General features: G+C 45.4%; 2 protein-coding genes across 2 annotated transcripts in view; one reads left to right on the forward strand and one right to left on the reverse strand.

The window, feature by feature from the left end:
• Positions 1 to 2,628: 2,628 nt before the first annotated feature.
• Positions 2,629 to 4,256, forward strand: ss18l2 (ss18, like 2). The gene is made up of 5 exons (XM_064311975.1): positions 2,629 to 2,861; positions 3,470 to 3,546; positions 3,666 to 3,747; positions 3,847 to 3,949; positions 4,161 to 4,256. Exons 1-5 carry the CDS (start codon positions 2,793 to 2,795, stop codon positions 4,169 to 4,171), a joined length of 342 nt encoding a protein of 113 aa, XP_064168045.1. The 5' UTR covers positions 2,629 to 2,792; the 3' UTR covers positions 4,172 to 4,256.
• Positions 4,257 to 5,605: 1,349 nt separating this feature from the next.
• The window catches only part of LOC135241501 (granule associated Rac and RHOG effector protein 1-like), a 32,358-nt gene continuing 22,816 nt past the window's right edge, over positions 5,606 to 15,147 (reverse strand). The window contains exons 7-14 of the mRNA XM_064311976.1: positions 14,753 to 14,911; positions 12,481 to 12,578; positions 12,107 to 12,232; positions 10,870 to 11,948; positions 9,342 to 9,507; positions 8,671 to 8,808; positions 8,355 to 8,433; positions 5,606 to 7,761 (exon numbers count right to left, since the gene is read on the reverse strand). Coding sequence (XP_064168046.1) covers positions 7,402 to 7,761; positions 8,355 to 8,433; positions 8,671 to 8,808; positions 9,342 to 9,507; positions 10,870 to 11,948; positions 12,107 to 12,232; positions 12,481 to 12,578; positions 14,753 to 14,911 — 2,205 coding nt within the window. The 3' untranslated portion in view covers positions 5,606 to 7,401. The remainder of the gene's footprint in view (positions 7,762 to 8,354; positions 8,434 to 8,670; positions 8,809 to 9,341; positions 9,508 to 10,869; positions 11,949 to 12,106; positions 12,233 to 12,480; positions 12,579 to 14,752; positions 14,912 to 15,147) is intronic.

A 15,147-nucleotide genomic window follows, 5' to 3' on the forward strand; every position in this document is an offset into this window, starting at 1 on the left:
AAATGAACTGCACTGCACACCAAATATGTTCAGAGATCCAAGTACTAGACAAGGCACCATTGTTTAAAATATCTGGAAGGGGAAGCAACATATGTGCGCTGAACTGGAAATGTGAAATATTCAAGTTATGATGTGGTTTGCTGTGCTAATTGTATTTTGAACAGTGGTTCTCAACTTTATTTCTGTGATGGAATATTGCTCCTAATGACAAACACACACCCCGAGATGGCCATGGTGATTCAAGTTCAGTTGTCCTGTGCTTGACACTATTTAAATCCATCCATCCACTTATTTAATTTTTTAATGCAGGACCACTATGTCCAAATTAAACAGCCTTTGATAGTACAAAGAATAAACCCACTTCCTCTTACACATTGAGCGAGCCAAAAATTGAACTCCATGCCAGATTTATTTGGGAAGGGTGAGTTAAGGTGAATGAACACTAAATGAAACCGTGTCCAAATCGGGGTTTTGTTTTAACCAAGCGCATGACGCAATGTGTTGTGTTCAAATACTCAACGAATGAACCACTGATCGGGTATGAAGAATCACGTGGAGTGTTTTAGCTAATCAAAGCGTTCACTGGAAAAATGTAACGCATGGGCATTCATTCCCGATTGGCCCTCGAGTGCCTTGCTTGATACGGAAGTGCTTTACCGGAACATATCGTCATGAAGCACCGTGAAATGAGCGACAGTAAAACGGCAGATTCGTCGGAAATCGTTCAAAATAAAAGTCTGCCTGCGCGAAAGCGAGAAACGCGTATCTCAACGTTTATTTTCTAGCGACGTTTTGACGTAAAATACTCCTTCGTTATACTTATAATGCCAATTAAAAAGGCAGTGCATTTTTATAAAGCTTTTTTTATATTTCTGCCATGTTGATTCTTGGAAGTGCAGTAAGTCTAAATATGAAATACCATGATCTTGCTTTTTTTAGGAGAATATAAAACTGATTCCAGCATATTTGTCATAATTAATAGGTCATGTTACCACTGAGGTGTTCTAACAACTCTAGATGATAGTTTATCCTATAACAATTAGCCAGTAAGCTATGTGGCATGGGTTTGTTAGTACACAATAAAATGTCCAGTGCTAATTCAACTCTAAATAGATAACATTTGGACCCACATTCCAGAGTCAGACCAAAAGTTATCTGTTAAGACTTGAATTAACAATGGACATTTACTGCATACAGCCCTTCACTAAATTGATATGATGACAAAGATATCAAATAAACATGATAGAAAATTTGATAGAAAATGTTGTGGTTCAACTAAACAGTGTATTCCTCTCTACTGCTAGTATAGGTCAATGGATCGTGTATAGCAGGCCCTGCTGCCTCCCCTGGACATGTTGTCTCAATGATATGGGGGTGTTTTGAATACCTTGGAACCTCCACTCTTCAGATATGGTGTCTCTTATATCAAATAAGCGTCATAGAAAATGTGGCTGGGGTTTGAACATGCAGTACATAGGCGAATTCCATTCAATTAAATCCCAATTGCTTTCTGATAGCATGACATACATAATGCGCTGCTGCCTCCCCTGGACATGTTGTCTCAATGATATGGGGGTGTTTTGAAAACCTTGGACCCTCCACTCTTCAGATACGGTGTCACTTATATCAAATAAGCGTCATAGAAAATGTGGCTGGGGTTTGAACATGCAGTACATAGGCGAATTTCATTCAATTAAGGTCCAATTGCTTTCTGATACTATAACAGATAACATGCTCTGCTGCCTCCCCTGGACATGTTGTCTCAATGATATGGGGGTGTTTTGAAAACCTTGGACCCTCCACTCTTCAGATATGGTGTCACTTATATCAAATAAGCGTCATATTCTGAGTTCTTAAAGAGATTTTAATTCATTCAAGACTGTTTGACTTGTATGTGCACTTGTTAAAAACTGTATGCATTCAACAGTACTAGCAGAAGATAGGAATACACTATTTGCTGAGAAATTGCATGTTTAAATGTCCATGTCCAGGGGAGGCAGCAGCGCATTATATATGTCATGCTATCAGAAAGCAATTGGGATTTAATTGAATGAAATTTGTCTATGTACTGCATGCTTATACCCCAGCCTTGATATTCTGTGTGTGATGTTTTCACCTTTACAAACAAGTGTTAATACTGTCCTATTCTCCTTGCCATTCTAGTGCAATATCCAGCCACATTTTCATATTTATTTGTTTTAAGTTGCATAGTTGATGTTACAAGTTAGCACAGAATGTTGAAGCAATGCGTTTTAAATTACTCTAATTCTTCCCTTACCATTCAGTTAAACTCATGTACTGATGTAATGTTGTATTGGATATTGCAATAATAATTAAAAGTAATGGGTGTATTTTATCTTTAATTCTCCATTTAAAATTTTGCATTGTCATTGTTAAAAATGTAGGGAAAAAAATAGAAAAAAGGAAGACAGATTTGTTTGTAATTAATATTAGTGTTGTGAATAGTTTTACAATGTCTGTGTTTAAAATCGAAGTTGTTTTAATATTGTACAAATAGAAAACGAATAGTTCATATTTTAGGACAACTGCAGTCCGATTTTTCCTTAATTAATTTCATTTTACTGATCGTTACATTGGTTTTACCGTCGGACTTTTATTTAGAAATTTTCAGACCCGCGCGAAAGTCCTTACTGTCGCTAGCTTCACACTGCTTCGTCAAGAGCGGTGAAATCGCTAACATGGAGTTGGGCTTGTTTTTCTTGTTACCTTGCCAGTGTTAAGCAATTGAGACACATAAAAAGAAGTTTTTGCGATCGAGAAATGTAAGGAAAATGTCTGTCGTCTTTGTGCCGAAGAAGCAACGTGGGAAAGCACAAATCGATCAGGAGATAATACAAAGAGTAAGCACTGGACGTTGTAGAAAAGCTAATTTAGCGTTAGCTAGCTAACATTGCATATCGTTTTATTACTGCAGTATTCTTGCGCACCTGAATTTTTAGCAGGGTAACTTAAGCTAATAACCATTAATTTGATACCTAGTTGCCGTTTTGTACTTAAACTTTTTAATCTGGTAGCGTTTCTAGTTACTAACCAATTAAACCAGGTAACCCGCTAGGTACTTTCACTTGCAAACCATCTAATTCGCTAGTATTGATAGGCTACTGCTTGACTTGGCTGATAATTTGATATTACGGAAATTGAAATTATGTCATTTTATAAAATATCTGAAGCAATAATAAGAAACAGCTTTAAATAGTTAATTTAGATGTTTTTATACCAGCCGTGTCAAGTATAAGAGAAACAAAGTTTTAATACGCAAATTTGCATGTTGTAATTATTCATGAGCTAGTTTGCATATCCTAAAATATAAATCGCCATAATACAAAAAATGTTAGCATCTGTGCCCATATGCAAAATCCATTTCAATTGGAGGAAAGGAATTTTTTTCCCTAATTGCATGTGGTACCGCCTTTAAATTTAAATAAATAATATTCTGGTTTATTTACAGTTACTTGACGAAAATGACCAGTTGGTAAGATGTATAACCGAATACATGCAGAAAGGAAGAGCAACGGAATGTGTCCAGTAAGTGAGCCAAACCAAGAAAGTGTTTATCTATGTAAGAATGTATGTTCTTAGTCGCTTATCTCGTTGGGCCGTGGCGGCCTAAGGCCCTAAGTGATATGTTTCTGTTCGATGTCTAGATACCAGCAGATATTGCACCGAAACATTGTTTATTTAGGAACTATCGCGGATGCCAGTCCAAACGTTCCTTCAACATTGACAGTGAGTTTCATCTTTTCATTTACGTGAACACGGAATTTTGATAATGTGTTCATTTGTACTCACCACATCCAGCGCTTTACACGTCTGAATTCTTTGTAGACGCCTTTTCAAAACGGAGAAGTGCGGCCCATACCCTTGCCGGTCTTAAATGAGGGCGTGAATGGTTGTAGCACATCAGATAATAAAGAAAACAAGATGACAGGTGAGAGAACCACATACTATAATATGTTTAAACAAAATGTAGCAATACTACGATGTTTTTGTTTTGGAATCACATTTCGTTAATTTCACACTGCCTGTACTAAAACCATTTGTCGTATTGTAAAAATGTTGCGTTTGGTGATCAGCAGTCCTTGCTTGAATTGTATGTATATAATGTTGACAGGTGGTGCATTCTCTCTTTATTTTCCCAGGTTCATCATGAGCTTTCAATTTGGATGTTTCCGGAAGAGATTACTTTTTGCCTTGTTCACACATTTTAAATGAATAAAAGCAAAACCTGATCCAAACCCTAGTATTTGGATGCTGGAGTTCTACAATTTTACATGTTAAATATTCTAGTTGCTTTCATATTTCTGACAACATTCAATGTAGATGTGTAAAATAGTGTTGGATTGTTTGCTTGATCAGCTGGGAACATTGTCATTTCACCATCAGAAATCGTTGTGTGGTATTTACGTTTGGTCACATGCTGTTAGCTCATCAGAAACCCATGGCATATGCTGTCAACAAGCTGATCCAAGGTTATTATGGTTACTATAACGTCTGATGTATTAAGGACAGCCTTTTGATTTGATACCTCAAGGAAAATCTTCATATTGTAGAATTACTGACATGACACATTTTTAATGTATGACTAATAAATGTATTACATCATTTGTTAGTAATGGTTAGCGTCACTTGTGTAGCCAATGTGTACATGAGTTGTAGATGCAGTTAGGCCTGTAGAGGGTGCAGTTGCCGTTAAGTCTAATCAAGATGATGCATTTTGATACTGTTCATGTAATGATGATTTGTCAAATGTGCTTTCATTTTGTTCCTTGCAAATGGTAAAGCAGTTGCACTCAAAATGTCTCTGGACTGAATTGGGACCGGAGAGCAAAGATTACGTTCAACTTGTTAAATTTTCTATCAGTGATGAAGTCCAAATATTTTTAAAAATACTCACATCCTAATTAGATGAGGTGCTCAGCGGAGGGGTCAGTGATAAAGCTTGCAGCACTTTAGGCACATTTTTGTGTGCAAGAAAATATGTTTTTAGACGTGTTTTACATAAAAAGGTGCGTGTCTGAGAGTAAAGTTATTTTACTAGTGTATGCTTTTAAATGCTGAAATACAAAGTGGGCAATATCCCACACAAAGTGAATATATTTGGCCAGCAAGCTTGGGAGTTGGAACAAAGCAAAAAATCAGCACTTGTTGGTATGAGCAAGGGACCATTCATGGCAGTACTGCTGACAGATCAAACGTGAGATAAAAATGCACCATGGCTTTTATACAACATATTACCTGTTTATAGGACCTAAACACAGTAGCAGGGAAAAAATGTATCTTCTGTCTTCTTCAGAAAAGTAGAGATGCTACAACTTCACATAAACCACTGAGTCCTTGAAGAGATGATGCTTTTCTGAAGTTACAGTCACTATGATGAGGCAGTTTTAAGGGGATAAGTTTATAACATGGATATCACAAAAAGATCAACATGGAGGTCAGTTGAAACGGTAGGGGGAGGGGTGTAATAAATAAAATATTCTGAGATGACTTCTGCAATCCACACATCTTTGCTTTGAGATAAATTAAGACATACCTCCAATGACTTTGAAATGCACAATGGCAAAAAAGACAATGGTTTCAAAACTGCTAGTTCATTTAATTTTTATTTTTTTTGCTTTGCTGGAACAGTTGGAAAGATTTAAGTTGCCACCTCTAGAGAACAATAAGCAACATAAGCCAAGCAGTCCCCCTTCATATCTGCTCAAACAGAGCTACATTTTCTTTTTTAGTAAAGCAACTGGTAAACCGTTTGACACAGCTGAGAAATGCTTACAGTTACAGTTCAAGGTCTTCATAGATATCTTTAAAAAAAGCAACAGTTTGGGAGATTGACACAGACAAAAAGCAACAAACCGCGTATTTTGATTGTGCAAAGCACTTAACTATAAAAAGGTATTTTATATATATACAGCGAATGATTCTCTGTAAACATGGTATGTTAGTTTTCAGAAAACGATGGTGTCATAGAAATACAGGCAACATTGGCATCCACAAACGTCACAGAAAAGTCAGCATTCTGGGCATTTAAATACAGCCCACTGCCATACAAACTGAGAAACCCGGGCTCAAAATGCCCTAAACACACAATAATGTTTTTTAGTGTTATAATGGCATATTTGGTAACCTTATAGATATATGATGTAGTTAAACTCTGTAGTAAATAAAATGTGCTTTTCACCATTCTATTAGGGAGGTGAGGGAAGAGGATCTATTTATCAATACGCCTAAATTATGTTAGCATGAAACATACAATAATGGTATAACATTTAAGAAAATACAAAAATAAGATTAATACTGTCAATTTTTGTACAAAAAAATATTGTATTTAAATGGAAAAAAAAATGTTATGTTTGTTTTTCAAATTTTTGCATTTAGAAACTTGCCAATCAGAAAAACAAAAAAATGACCATTTAATATTTAACCACAGAGATGTTCCAAGGTTACTGTACAATGGGATAGGTAGATATTATTATTATTATTATTATTATTATTATTATTATAACTCATTCTTTTACTCTAAAGCACCATTCATACTCTGAACAACGCTTTGGTTGGAAAAATAATCTGTAAAGCGTTATTAATATTAACATGGCACATATTTGCTATTATTTTGACTCTATAGCAATATCAGTTGCTGAAAAAGTAGAGTGTGTCTTTCAAATTACACTTCTGTAATGATTATTATATTTCTGCTGAGCCAGCTCAAAGCCTATTTAATACAAATGGAAGTAAATAATTTATATTTCAGTTTGAGTAATTTACAAGCAATGAAACAATAGATGAGAGCTGTTGTCTGGTTCATCTTGCATGAGATTTGGCAGTTACAGTTTCTTAGCCACACAGTATACTTCAGGATCAGAGGACTCCCACTGGAGGGGTCTCTCCGTCCTCATAGCTAACACAAACTATCAGTCGCAAAAGTAGCAAAATGGACAAGCACTTGTACTCCACTGCATTCCACAGGCTACCTAATGCTCAGGAAACAAAGCATATACGTTAACTGGACAAGAGACGCGACCATCAGATTAGCTGCTGTCATGCACACAGCTCAGCCAGCACAACAGCTTAGAAAAACTCTCAAATGGAAAAATAGGTATAAAATGTTAGTGCTGCAGTGTCTGCTTCAGCTTGGCTACAAACTCAGTAAGACCACCCCCCCAATTTCACACATTTTGGATTTGGATTCAAGAACGGAGCAGCTTATAACTAACGGTCGCGGCTCGCTCTACAGTAAACACACACACACACACACACACACACGACTACGAGTACGGGACAGGCCTATATACACACCTGGCGCCGCTCGGCCGGAGTCCTGCCGCGCCGAGTCGTCATGGCGACGCGCGGGCGCTGCTCCGGCTCCCGCCGCGCCGCTCGGACTCAGTACTGGTGCAGGTAGGAGGGCCTGTGCTCGTGTTTCAGGGGGAAGGATTTGAAGCCCTTGCCGACGGCCTTGTGCTGGGAAGCCTGCTGCTGCTGCTGCGTCTGCGTCTGCGGGGTCTGCAGAGGGGTCTGCGTCTGCGGCTGCGCATAGGGGAAGCCGGGGGTCATCCCCGCGGAGGGGGGGCAGTCACCGGCCGTAGACCACACCGGCGACTGCAGCATCTGCATGGAGTCGCTCCATTGGCTGGAGGGGATGGTCATCTGGTACAAGGAAGAGCTGACATTGGGCAGGGTGTTGGTGTGGGGGGAGGAGTGCTGCCAAGGAGCCTTCGGAGGCCAGGTTTTCATTTTGCAGTCCTGTGGGGTAAAGTGTCGGGAGCACAGTTAGCATACAGCATACCAAATATCACCAAAATGACACACTAAACACCCTTCAATTACTACTTGCTCCAGGTGACTGAAATCAATCTGTAACCCCCCCCCTTTCAGTTTGTTGGAAGCAATGATGGTATGTAAAAAAACGGTAACATAATAGCTCAAGAAAATATCCAGAAGAAATTGAATTTACAATGAAACAAAGTTATGTGAAATTCCATATTTAAAAAAAGCAAGACCTAGAAATGACTGTTAGGCTGGATGTGTACAGATTGCAGGACAGCAGAAGGGATGGAGGGTGACAGACCAGTTAGACCAGGGCTGCCTAACCCTGTTCCTGGAGATCTACCGCCCCGTAAGTTTTCACTTCAACTCTAACAAAGCACACCTCATTCCACAGCTAGAGATCTCAATGTGCTGCTAATTATTAGGATCAGGCGTGCCAAATTAGGGTTTAAATGAGAACCTACAGGACTGTAGATCTCCAGGAACAGGAGTGGCCAGCCCTGATTTAGACGTTATACGTGTAAAACGGACGTCTGTTTCCGCTGACCGCCACAGCTGCACAGACTCACCTGGCTGCTGTCCTCCCCGGTGTGATGGAGGGGGGGCGAGGGAAGGGTAAACGCCTCCTGCTCCCCACAGCTGTGTTTTCTGCACAGAAAGGATTTTCATTAGTACATTACTCTAACCCGGAAGAAAGCAAATATATGAATTGAATCGTAAGTACAAGGAAGAGCCAGGGCTGCGTAAGTAGCAAAGATTCATAATATATTTTATAATACACATTTTCACTGTCCTGTGGCATCGGGACAAGCCTGGCTTAAATGAGTAAACTTAATGAGGTTACATGGCACTAACAGGCTGTCTGGAGGGTAGGGCCAGGTGTACCTTCTCTGTTTGACAGCTGCTACAAGGTCGGGTCCTGAGAACATGGAGAACAGGCTGTCCCCATTGGCCGAAGAGGTCTCGTCGCTTGAGCTGGCCGAGTCCCCCTGATTGGCCGACCAGCTGCTGCTCATGGCATCCCTGCTCCAGAAACACACAGCAGAAACCTCAAAGTAATGGCTGACCTCACTTTATCCCCTGCTCCGAGCGTTTCAGTCACATTCAACTGCTCAAACTTATTGGGATATGGGATAAGCTATCAAATGACCCACCAACCCTGAACCTCCACCAGGCTGAGCATATACAGTGAGCTCCATAAAGCTGGGGACAAAGGCATGCTTTTGATTGCTTGCTTTGGCTCTGTACTCCACAATTTTAGATTTGCAATCAAACAATTCACATGTTGGTGTGATTGGCGTTTGTCAACAAGAGGACCACTTTAACTGCATGTGAATTTTTAAATTATAAATCTAAAAGCACAGAGTACAGAGCCAAATCAAGAATAATAAGTCTTCGTAACCATATGGAGCTCACTGCACATCCTCAGAAGCGAGACTGCTAATGCATCATTAGTTAAATCTAGTGGAGAATGGGAAAATGGGAGCAAGCATAAATAGGATGTTTGGGTTGGCTGAGGGAGTTAGGCTTGTAACATTTTGACATATTTGGCTTACCCTTCAGTGTAGTACTCCGGGTGGGGCCAGCTCCTGTGAGACTCGTCAGCGATTGGCCAGTTGCTGCGTGCGTTGCTGGGGTGACGAACGTGCTGCGCTTGCCGTTTCTGCTGCATGGCCTGGTTCACGCCGGCCACGTACCGGGCAAACTCTGGGTCCGAGCCCACTACACACCAAGATAAAACCCACAGTCAGCTTCTGACTCACTCAGCTAAATTCACCACATCCAGACCCGCAGCGCAATCCTTTAAGCCAGACTGTCTGTGATGGCAGAAAAGGCACAATAGCCTGCACACAATCGACCCTGCCCATGCAGAAAGGCTGCGTTACAAAACAGGTCGCTGACGCCTCTCAAATAAGCCCCTGACGGTAAGAGCAGGAACGCAAGACAAAGGAATTACATGTAGATTCAAGCGTGTATTTATGAGGATTTATTTAGGTAATTACACACCAGGACAACTCAGTAAATAATACTCCCTAGATCCTGAACCCCTTAACCACAGCTCTTCAAATGAAGGACGGTGCCTGAGTCAGCAGAGCTGTCGGCCGTCTGTGTGAGCTATGGATCGAGCCTGACGGAAAGCTCGGACGGCTCGGTACTTTCACAGAGCACTTGGGCCCTGTGCTCTGAGGGAGACCAGGCCCTGTTAGGCTCCGGAGCGCTGGGGATCAGCAGAGACCGCTCTACCACACCTCCACCGGCTCTCGCTCGCCACTCAGCTCCGCGACCGCCATGGCGACGCCGCTAATACCCCAGCTAATCCCGCCAAGCCTTCCCCAGTGAGGCGCGGGCCCAGGCCTCCCCACTGCGGGAGGGATCTGCCAGGAACTGCACGTGTCTCCTAACGTTCGTGTCACGGTTATGCAATCTGCTCCCCGGGCTTGGCTACGCAGTCAGTGTAGCGGAAAATAAAAAGCTGTTTCACTGCACAATGACACACTTTAGCTCACTGCAATGCGTTCTGCACATCAGCCCAGACACTGCATTAAAATACACACCAATGTCCCAGTGTCAGTATCCATTTATATAATGCAGGAAGTTCAATTACCGATTGTGAGTTGTGCCCAGTATCCTGCAGTTGTCTACAGTGAGTTATGGTTCTGGTCTATGCTGGAACACGTGAGATCCTTTAAACCAAGAGATTTCAGACCACAACATAAGGATAACGATGAAAGCAAAGCGCTCAGTCTGAGAGTAATGAATGCTCTGCCAGTGACCGCCGCGTTAGATGGGCGCGTCTCTGTTGAGTCAGAGAGGGGTGTAATCTGTGTGCTGAAACGCTCCTCTCAGCACAGCCTGTGCTGACACAGTTCTCTCAGCACCCCTGTGATCATGCACACAAAGGGGCTCTCTCCCACGTCTGGATCACTGATACGCCATTTCAAATAGCACCAGCTGAACATAATAGAGGGGGGGAAATCACGTTGTTCCAATTCATAATAAAGGTGTTGCCATTTTGCCTCAGCGACTGGACCCTATATTCAGTATAAAAGCGGCTGTGCTCAGCAAGCAGGGCTCCTAACCGGCGGGACTCGAAGCGCGGAAGCACGTCTCCCAGGGCCCCGAACACGCCCTCGCTCTGGTCCCGGTTGGGCCAGGTGTTGTTCCGGGGCCCGGTGGGCTTGTGGCCCAGCATCTCTGACATCATGCTGTCCATGTAGGTGCTCACCAGGCCCAGGCTGTACAGGTCTGAGCTCAGGTCCGGGAGGCCGGGCGCGCCCCACTGCCCCAGCTGCCCAATGGGAGAGAGCCCTGCGGGGGGAGGGCCCTGTGGGGGGTGCTGGGTGGAGCTGGTGGGCCACTTGGCTGGCACGCGCTGCTGCTGCTGGGGTGGAGGCTGCTGGGAAGGGTGCTGTGGAGAGGCCTGCTGCTGCTGCTGACCAATGGGCTGCAGCAGGTGCTGATAGTACTGCAGTGCCTGCTGGGAAGGGGGGTGTGGCTGCGGTGGCTTCTGAGCTGGGTGCGGCTGCTGTGGCGGTTGCGGTGGCTGCTGTTGTGGTTGCGGCTGCGGTTGGGGTTGTGGCAGGACCGGGGCAGGGGGCTGCAGGGCACTATGGGCCGCAGCCTGTGTAGGCGGGGCCGCTCCTGTGGGGGGTTTCAGCTCGGACACGTTGGTGGAGGCCACCGAGTTCCTCCTCTTGACCAGGGGGGAGGCCTGCTGGGACTTGCCCATGTTGAACCCTGAGAGAAAGTCGATGACGTCCTGCATCTCCTGGTCCGTGGGCAGGTTCATGCCCTTCTCGTCTGGCAGGCAGCCGTTGGCCAGCTGGGCGGCCAGGCTCTGCGGGGACTGCCCGGGGTCGGGGGTGCAGGGCAAGCTGCTCATGTGGAGGATGCCCTGGAGCCTGCCGTCAGCTCCGCCCCCAGCCCCGCCCTTGGCCTTGTCGTCCGGGGCGCTGCGGGAGGGCGTGTTGGGGATGGAGTAGCTGCCTCCGCTGCCGCTGCTGGAGCACACCTTCTTGGTGAACTTGGAGGTCAGCTTGGAGATGGTCTTGGGCAGGCCGCTGGAGGACTTGGACCCGCTGCCGGGCGGCAGGTCTGTCTGCGGGCTGTAGTCCGAGCTCTCCCGCTGCAGCTGCACCTGAATGGTGGGCAGGGCCTGCTCCCTGATAGGGTCAAAGAGACTTACTGCTGGGGGCTGCCACAATGACATCATTCAAAAGAATCTCAATTTTAGCAATGCTAGCGGGCAATGTGACTGGCTCTACGGCTTAGCACTAACGCCGACTGATGCCACTAACAATCCCACATTTCTTTGTCTTACCTGCATTCTCTCCACCTGTTGAGGTCGTACACAGCAGTGTAGAGCACGTCCACCAAGCCCAGCGTCTTCTCTGGGTCCAGACTGCGCTGCAGCAGGGACATAGTGGCTGGGTCCTCCTTCAGACACCTGTGTGTGATGCAGAGCACCTGAGTATTTCACCACAGCATGACACAGCCTTGCCTGATCACACAGCAGGTCAGCTGGTCCAGAAGCTACAGCAGCTAGCCTCAGCTAGCAAATCCCATCACAATGGGAAAGCAAACAAAAATATGCACGTGTACAGTAAATAACTATTTCCTATTATCTGTGTTAACCAGCACGAGAATGGTTGTGAACATGTGAAACACAAAGTGTGAAGGTGATAGTGTTTTTACCATGTAGAGGGGACTTGAACAACAATTCTGGATCCCTCCAGGGTAATCTGGGGAGCGTAGGCCTCTTTGTTTTCAATCTGAGCAGTGTCAACCACCACCTGTCCCCACAAAGACAAAGACACACACACACACACACACAGTCAGGAATACAAATAAACACTGCAATTGAAAGTGCAGACTCAAAAGTAAGATTTTACATTTGTGTCATTCTACTTCCCATTTCAAAACAAAATTCCACAAAACACACACAATGTGAATATATGTATGCATGTATTTGTGTGTGCATGGGCGCACGCACACACGTCTAGCAAATGTTTAATTGTTCATTAAATGAAGTAACACAGTAACTATGTTTACAATGCACAAAACACTGCTCCGGGCATACAGGGCACTGCAGAACAATACATGACATGGGACTTAATTGGGGATTCCCTAGCACACATAACCAGTATGGAATGACGCAGGTTCATTCAGGAGTTCGTCGGAGGGAGTGGAGCGGAGCCCTCAGTAGAAAAGCGCTCACACCCACCTCAGGCATTGGGCAGGAAGGAAAGCGGCCTGTTGTTATTTATAGCGCAGGTACATCCTCTGGCAGCGGACACAGACGCGCACAGGAGTTACAGCGCTCCTGTGACTCACGCGCACGCGTCACTGTCTTCAGCATCAGCAGGGGGCTGAGCTCTAATCCTCCAGAAGGGCCGGCTCTGCCGCCGCGCCGCCGCGGCTACGGTTACCAACGGCAGCGGCCCGGCTTTCTGGAATGACCCGCCACCGAACGGCGTCGGGAGCGAATTTCAGACGCTGCCGCGGACACCGGCCTGCCAGGGGCGGCCAGACCTCAGACGAGGGGAAACGCAAAGGTCACGTCCATCAGCGGGACGCAGTTTACATTCTCAAGTGACGCCTGAGCACGACTTATGGCCCTGAACGCGGCGAGCGAGGCGGGCCGCACTGACAGGCCAAACAAACACGGCGGAGCTGAACGCTGAAGGACCCGCCGACACCTTCCACGTGAGATCAGACGTGTGCCAAACCCGCCAAACCCCCCAAACCCCCCCCCCGCCGCCACGTCAGCTGGCTTCAGCCACACAGCACAGGTGTGCTGAAGGGACACCAAACACACAGCTGTTCAGCCAAAACCCTGGAAACAGCCCACAGCCGTTTGTGTGATCGCAGCCTTTCCGATGGGATTCTGGCAACGCTTCTGATCTCGTTTTCATACTTTAATCATCGACCAACGAGCGCCAAGTTAAAACCGAACAGGAGCTCCACCCCCCCCTCTGATGTTCAGAGGCCTTTTGCCCTAAGGACTGTGCGAAAGGTGGTCTCCCCACAGGGCTGTGTCCCTATTTTCCTGAGCAAATGTGTATGTATGCCAGAGAAGCATGCACGCGCATGTGTGCGTGACTGGGACAGCATAGGTATTGTGTAGCTGTAGGTATTGAAAGTGGGCGTGTACGCATATGTGCGTGTGATAGAAAGTGTGTCCACGCCTATATGCATGCGACAGAAAGCGCGTGTGTGCGTACAATAGAAAGCATGCGTGTAAGCGTGTGTGTGTATGATAGAAATCGTGTGTGTACGTGCATGTGTGTGTGATAGAAATCGTGTGTGTACGTGCATGTGTGTGTGATAGAAAGCATGCGTGCGCGCAGGTGTGTGTGCGTGTGTGTGTATGACAGCATGCGTGTACGCAGGTGTGTGTGTGTGATAGATAGCATGCGTGTACCTGTATGTGTGTATGATAGAAATCGTGTGTACGTGCATGTGTGTGTGATAGATAGCATGCGTGTGCGCAGGTGTGTGTGTGTGTGTGTGTGTATAACAGCATGCGTGCGCGCAGGTGTGTGTGTGTGAGTGTGTATGACAGCATGCGTGTGCGCAGGTGGGTGTGTATGACAGCATGCGTGTGCGCAGGTGTGTGTGCGTGTGTGTGATAGAAAGCATACGTGTACGCAGGTGTGTGTGTGTGTGTGTATGATAGCATGCGTGTGTGCAGGTGAGTGTGTATGACAGCATGCGTGCGCGCAGGTGTGTGTGTGTGATAGCATGCGTGCGCGCAGGTGAGTGTGTGTGTGTGATAGATAGCATGCGTGTACGCAGGTGTGTGTGTTTGTGTGTGTGTGTATGACAGCATGCGTGTACGCAGGTGTGTGTGTGTGATAGACAGCATGCGTGTACGCAGGTGTGTGTGTGTGTGTGTGTGTGTGTGTGTGTGATAGAAAGCATGCGTGTAAGCGTGTGTACGCAGGTGTGTGTGCGCGGTACTCACCAGCCCCGCCTGGCCGAACAGTAGCTGCACGGCGGTCTTGCAGGCTCCTCTCCAGCTGGAGGGACACACCTGGTTGAGGACGTCGGTGACGGGGGAGTCGTCCCGCAGGGTCACCCCATTGCGCTCTGCTGCCTCTTTAATCAGCTGGAGCATGGTGTGCTGAAGGGGCACCAAACACACGGCTGTGTTCAGCCGAAACCCTGGAAACAGCCTACAGCCGCACAAATCCTCAACACGGAACCTCCAAAACACCCATCACCTCATTACCCTTCTGTATAATACTTCTTCTGAACATTTCAACAGTTCTAGATAAGTCTCTGTGAACTGTATGGTTTATTATGTATTGTATTTTACTTATGGTGCCTGCCTTCCTGCCCAGGTCTCCCTCGAAAAAG

This window comes from Anguilla rostrata, chromosome 16 (assembly GCF_018555375.3).
Source record: "Anguilla rostrata isolate EN2019 chromosome 16, ASM1855537v3, whole genome shotgun sequence".
NCBI lineage: Eukaryota > Metazoa > Chordata > Actinopteri > Anguilliformes > Anguillidae > Anguilla > Anguilla rostrata.

Excerpts from the sequence above, each read along its gene's own strand:
- ss18l2 (XM_064311975.1), top strand. The coding sequence starts at position 2,793 with ATGTCTGTCGTCTTTGTGCCGAAGAAGCAACGTGGGAAAGCACAAATC. Across the intron at positions 2,862-3,469 it reads ATCAGGAGATAATACAAAGA|TTACTTGACGAAAATGACCA; the intron begins GTAAGCACTGGA and ends GTTTATTTACAG. Across the intron at positions 3,547-3,665 it reads AGAGCAACGGAATGTGTCCA|ATACCAGCAGATATTGCACC; the intron begins GTAAGTGAGCCA and ends TTCGATGTCTAG.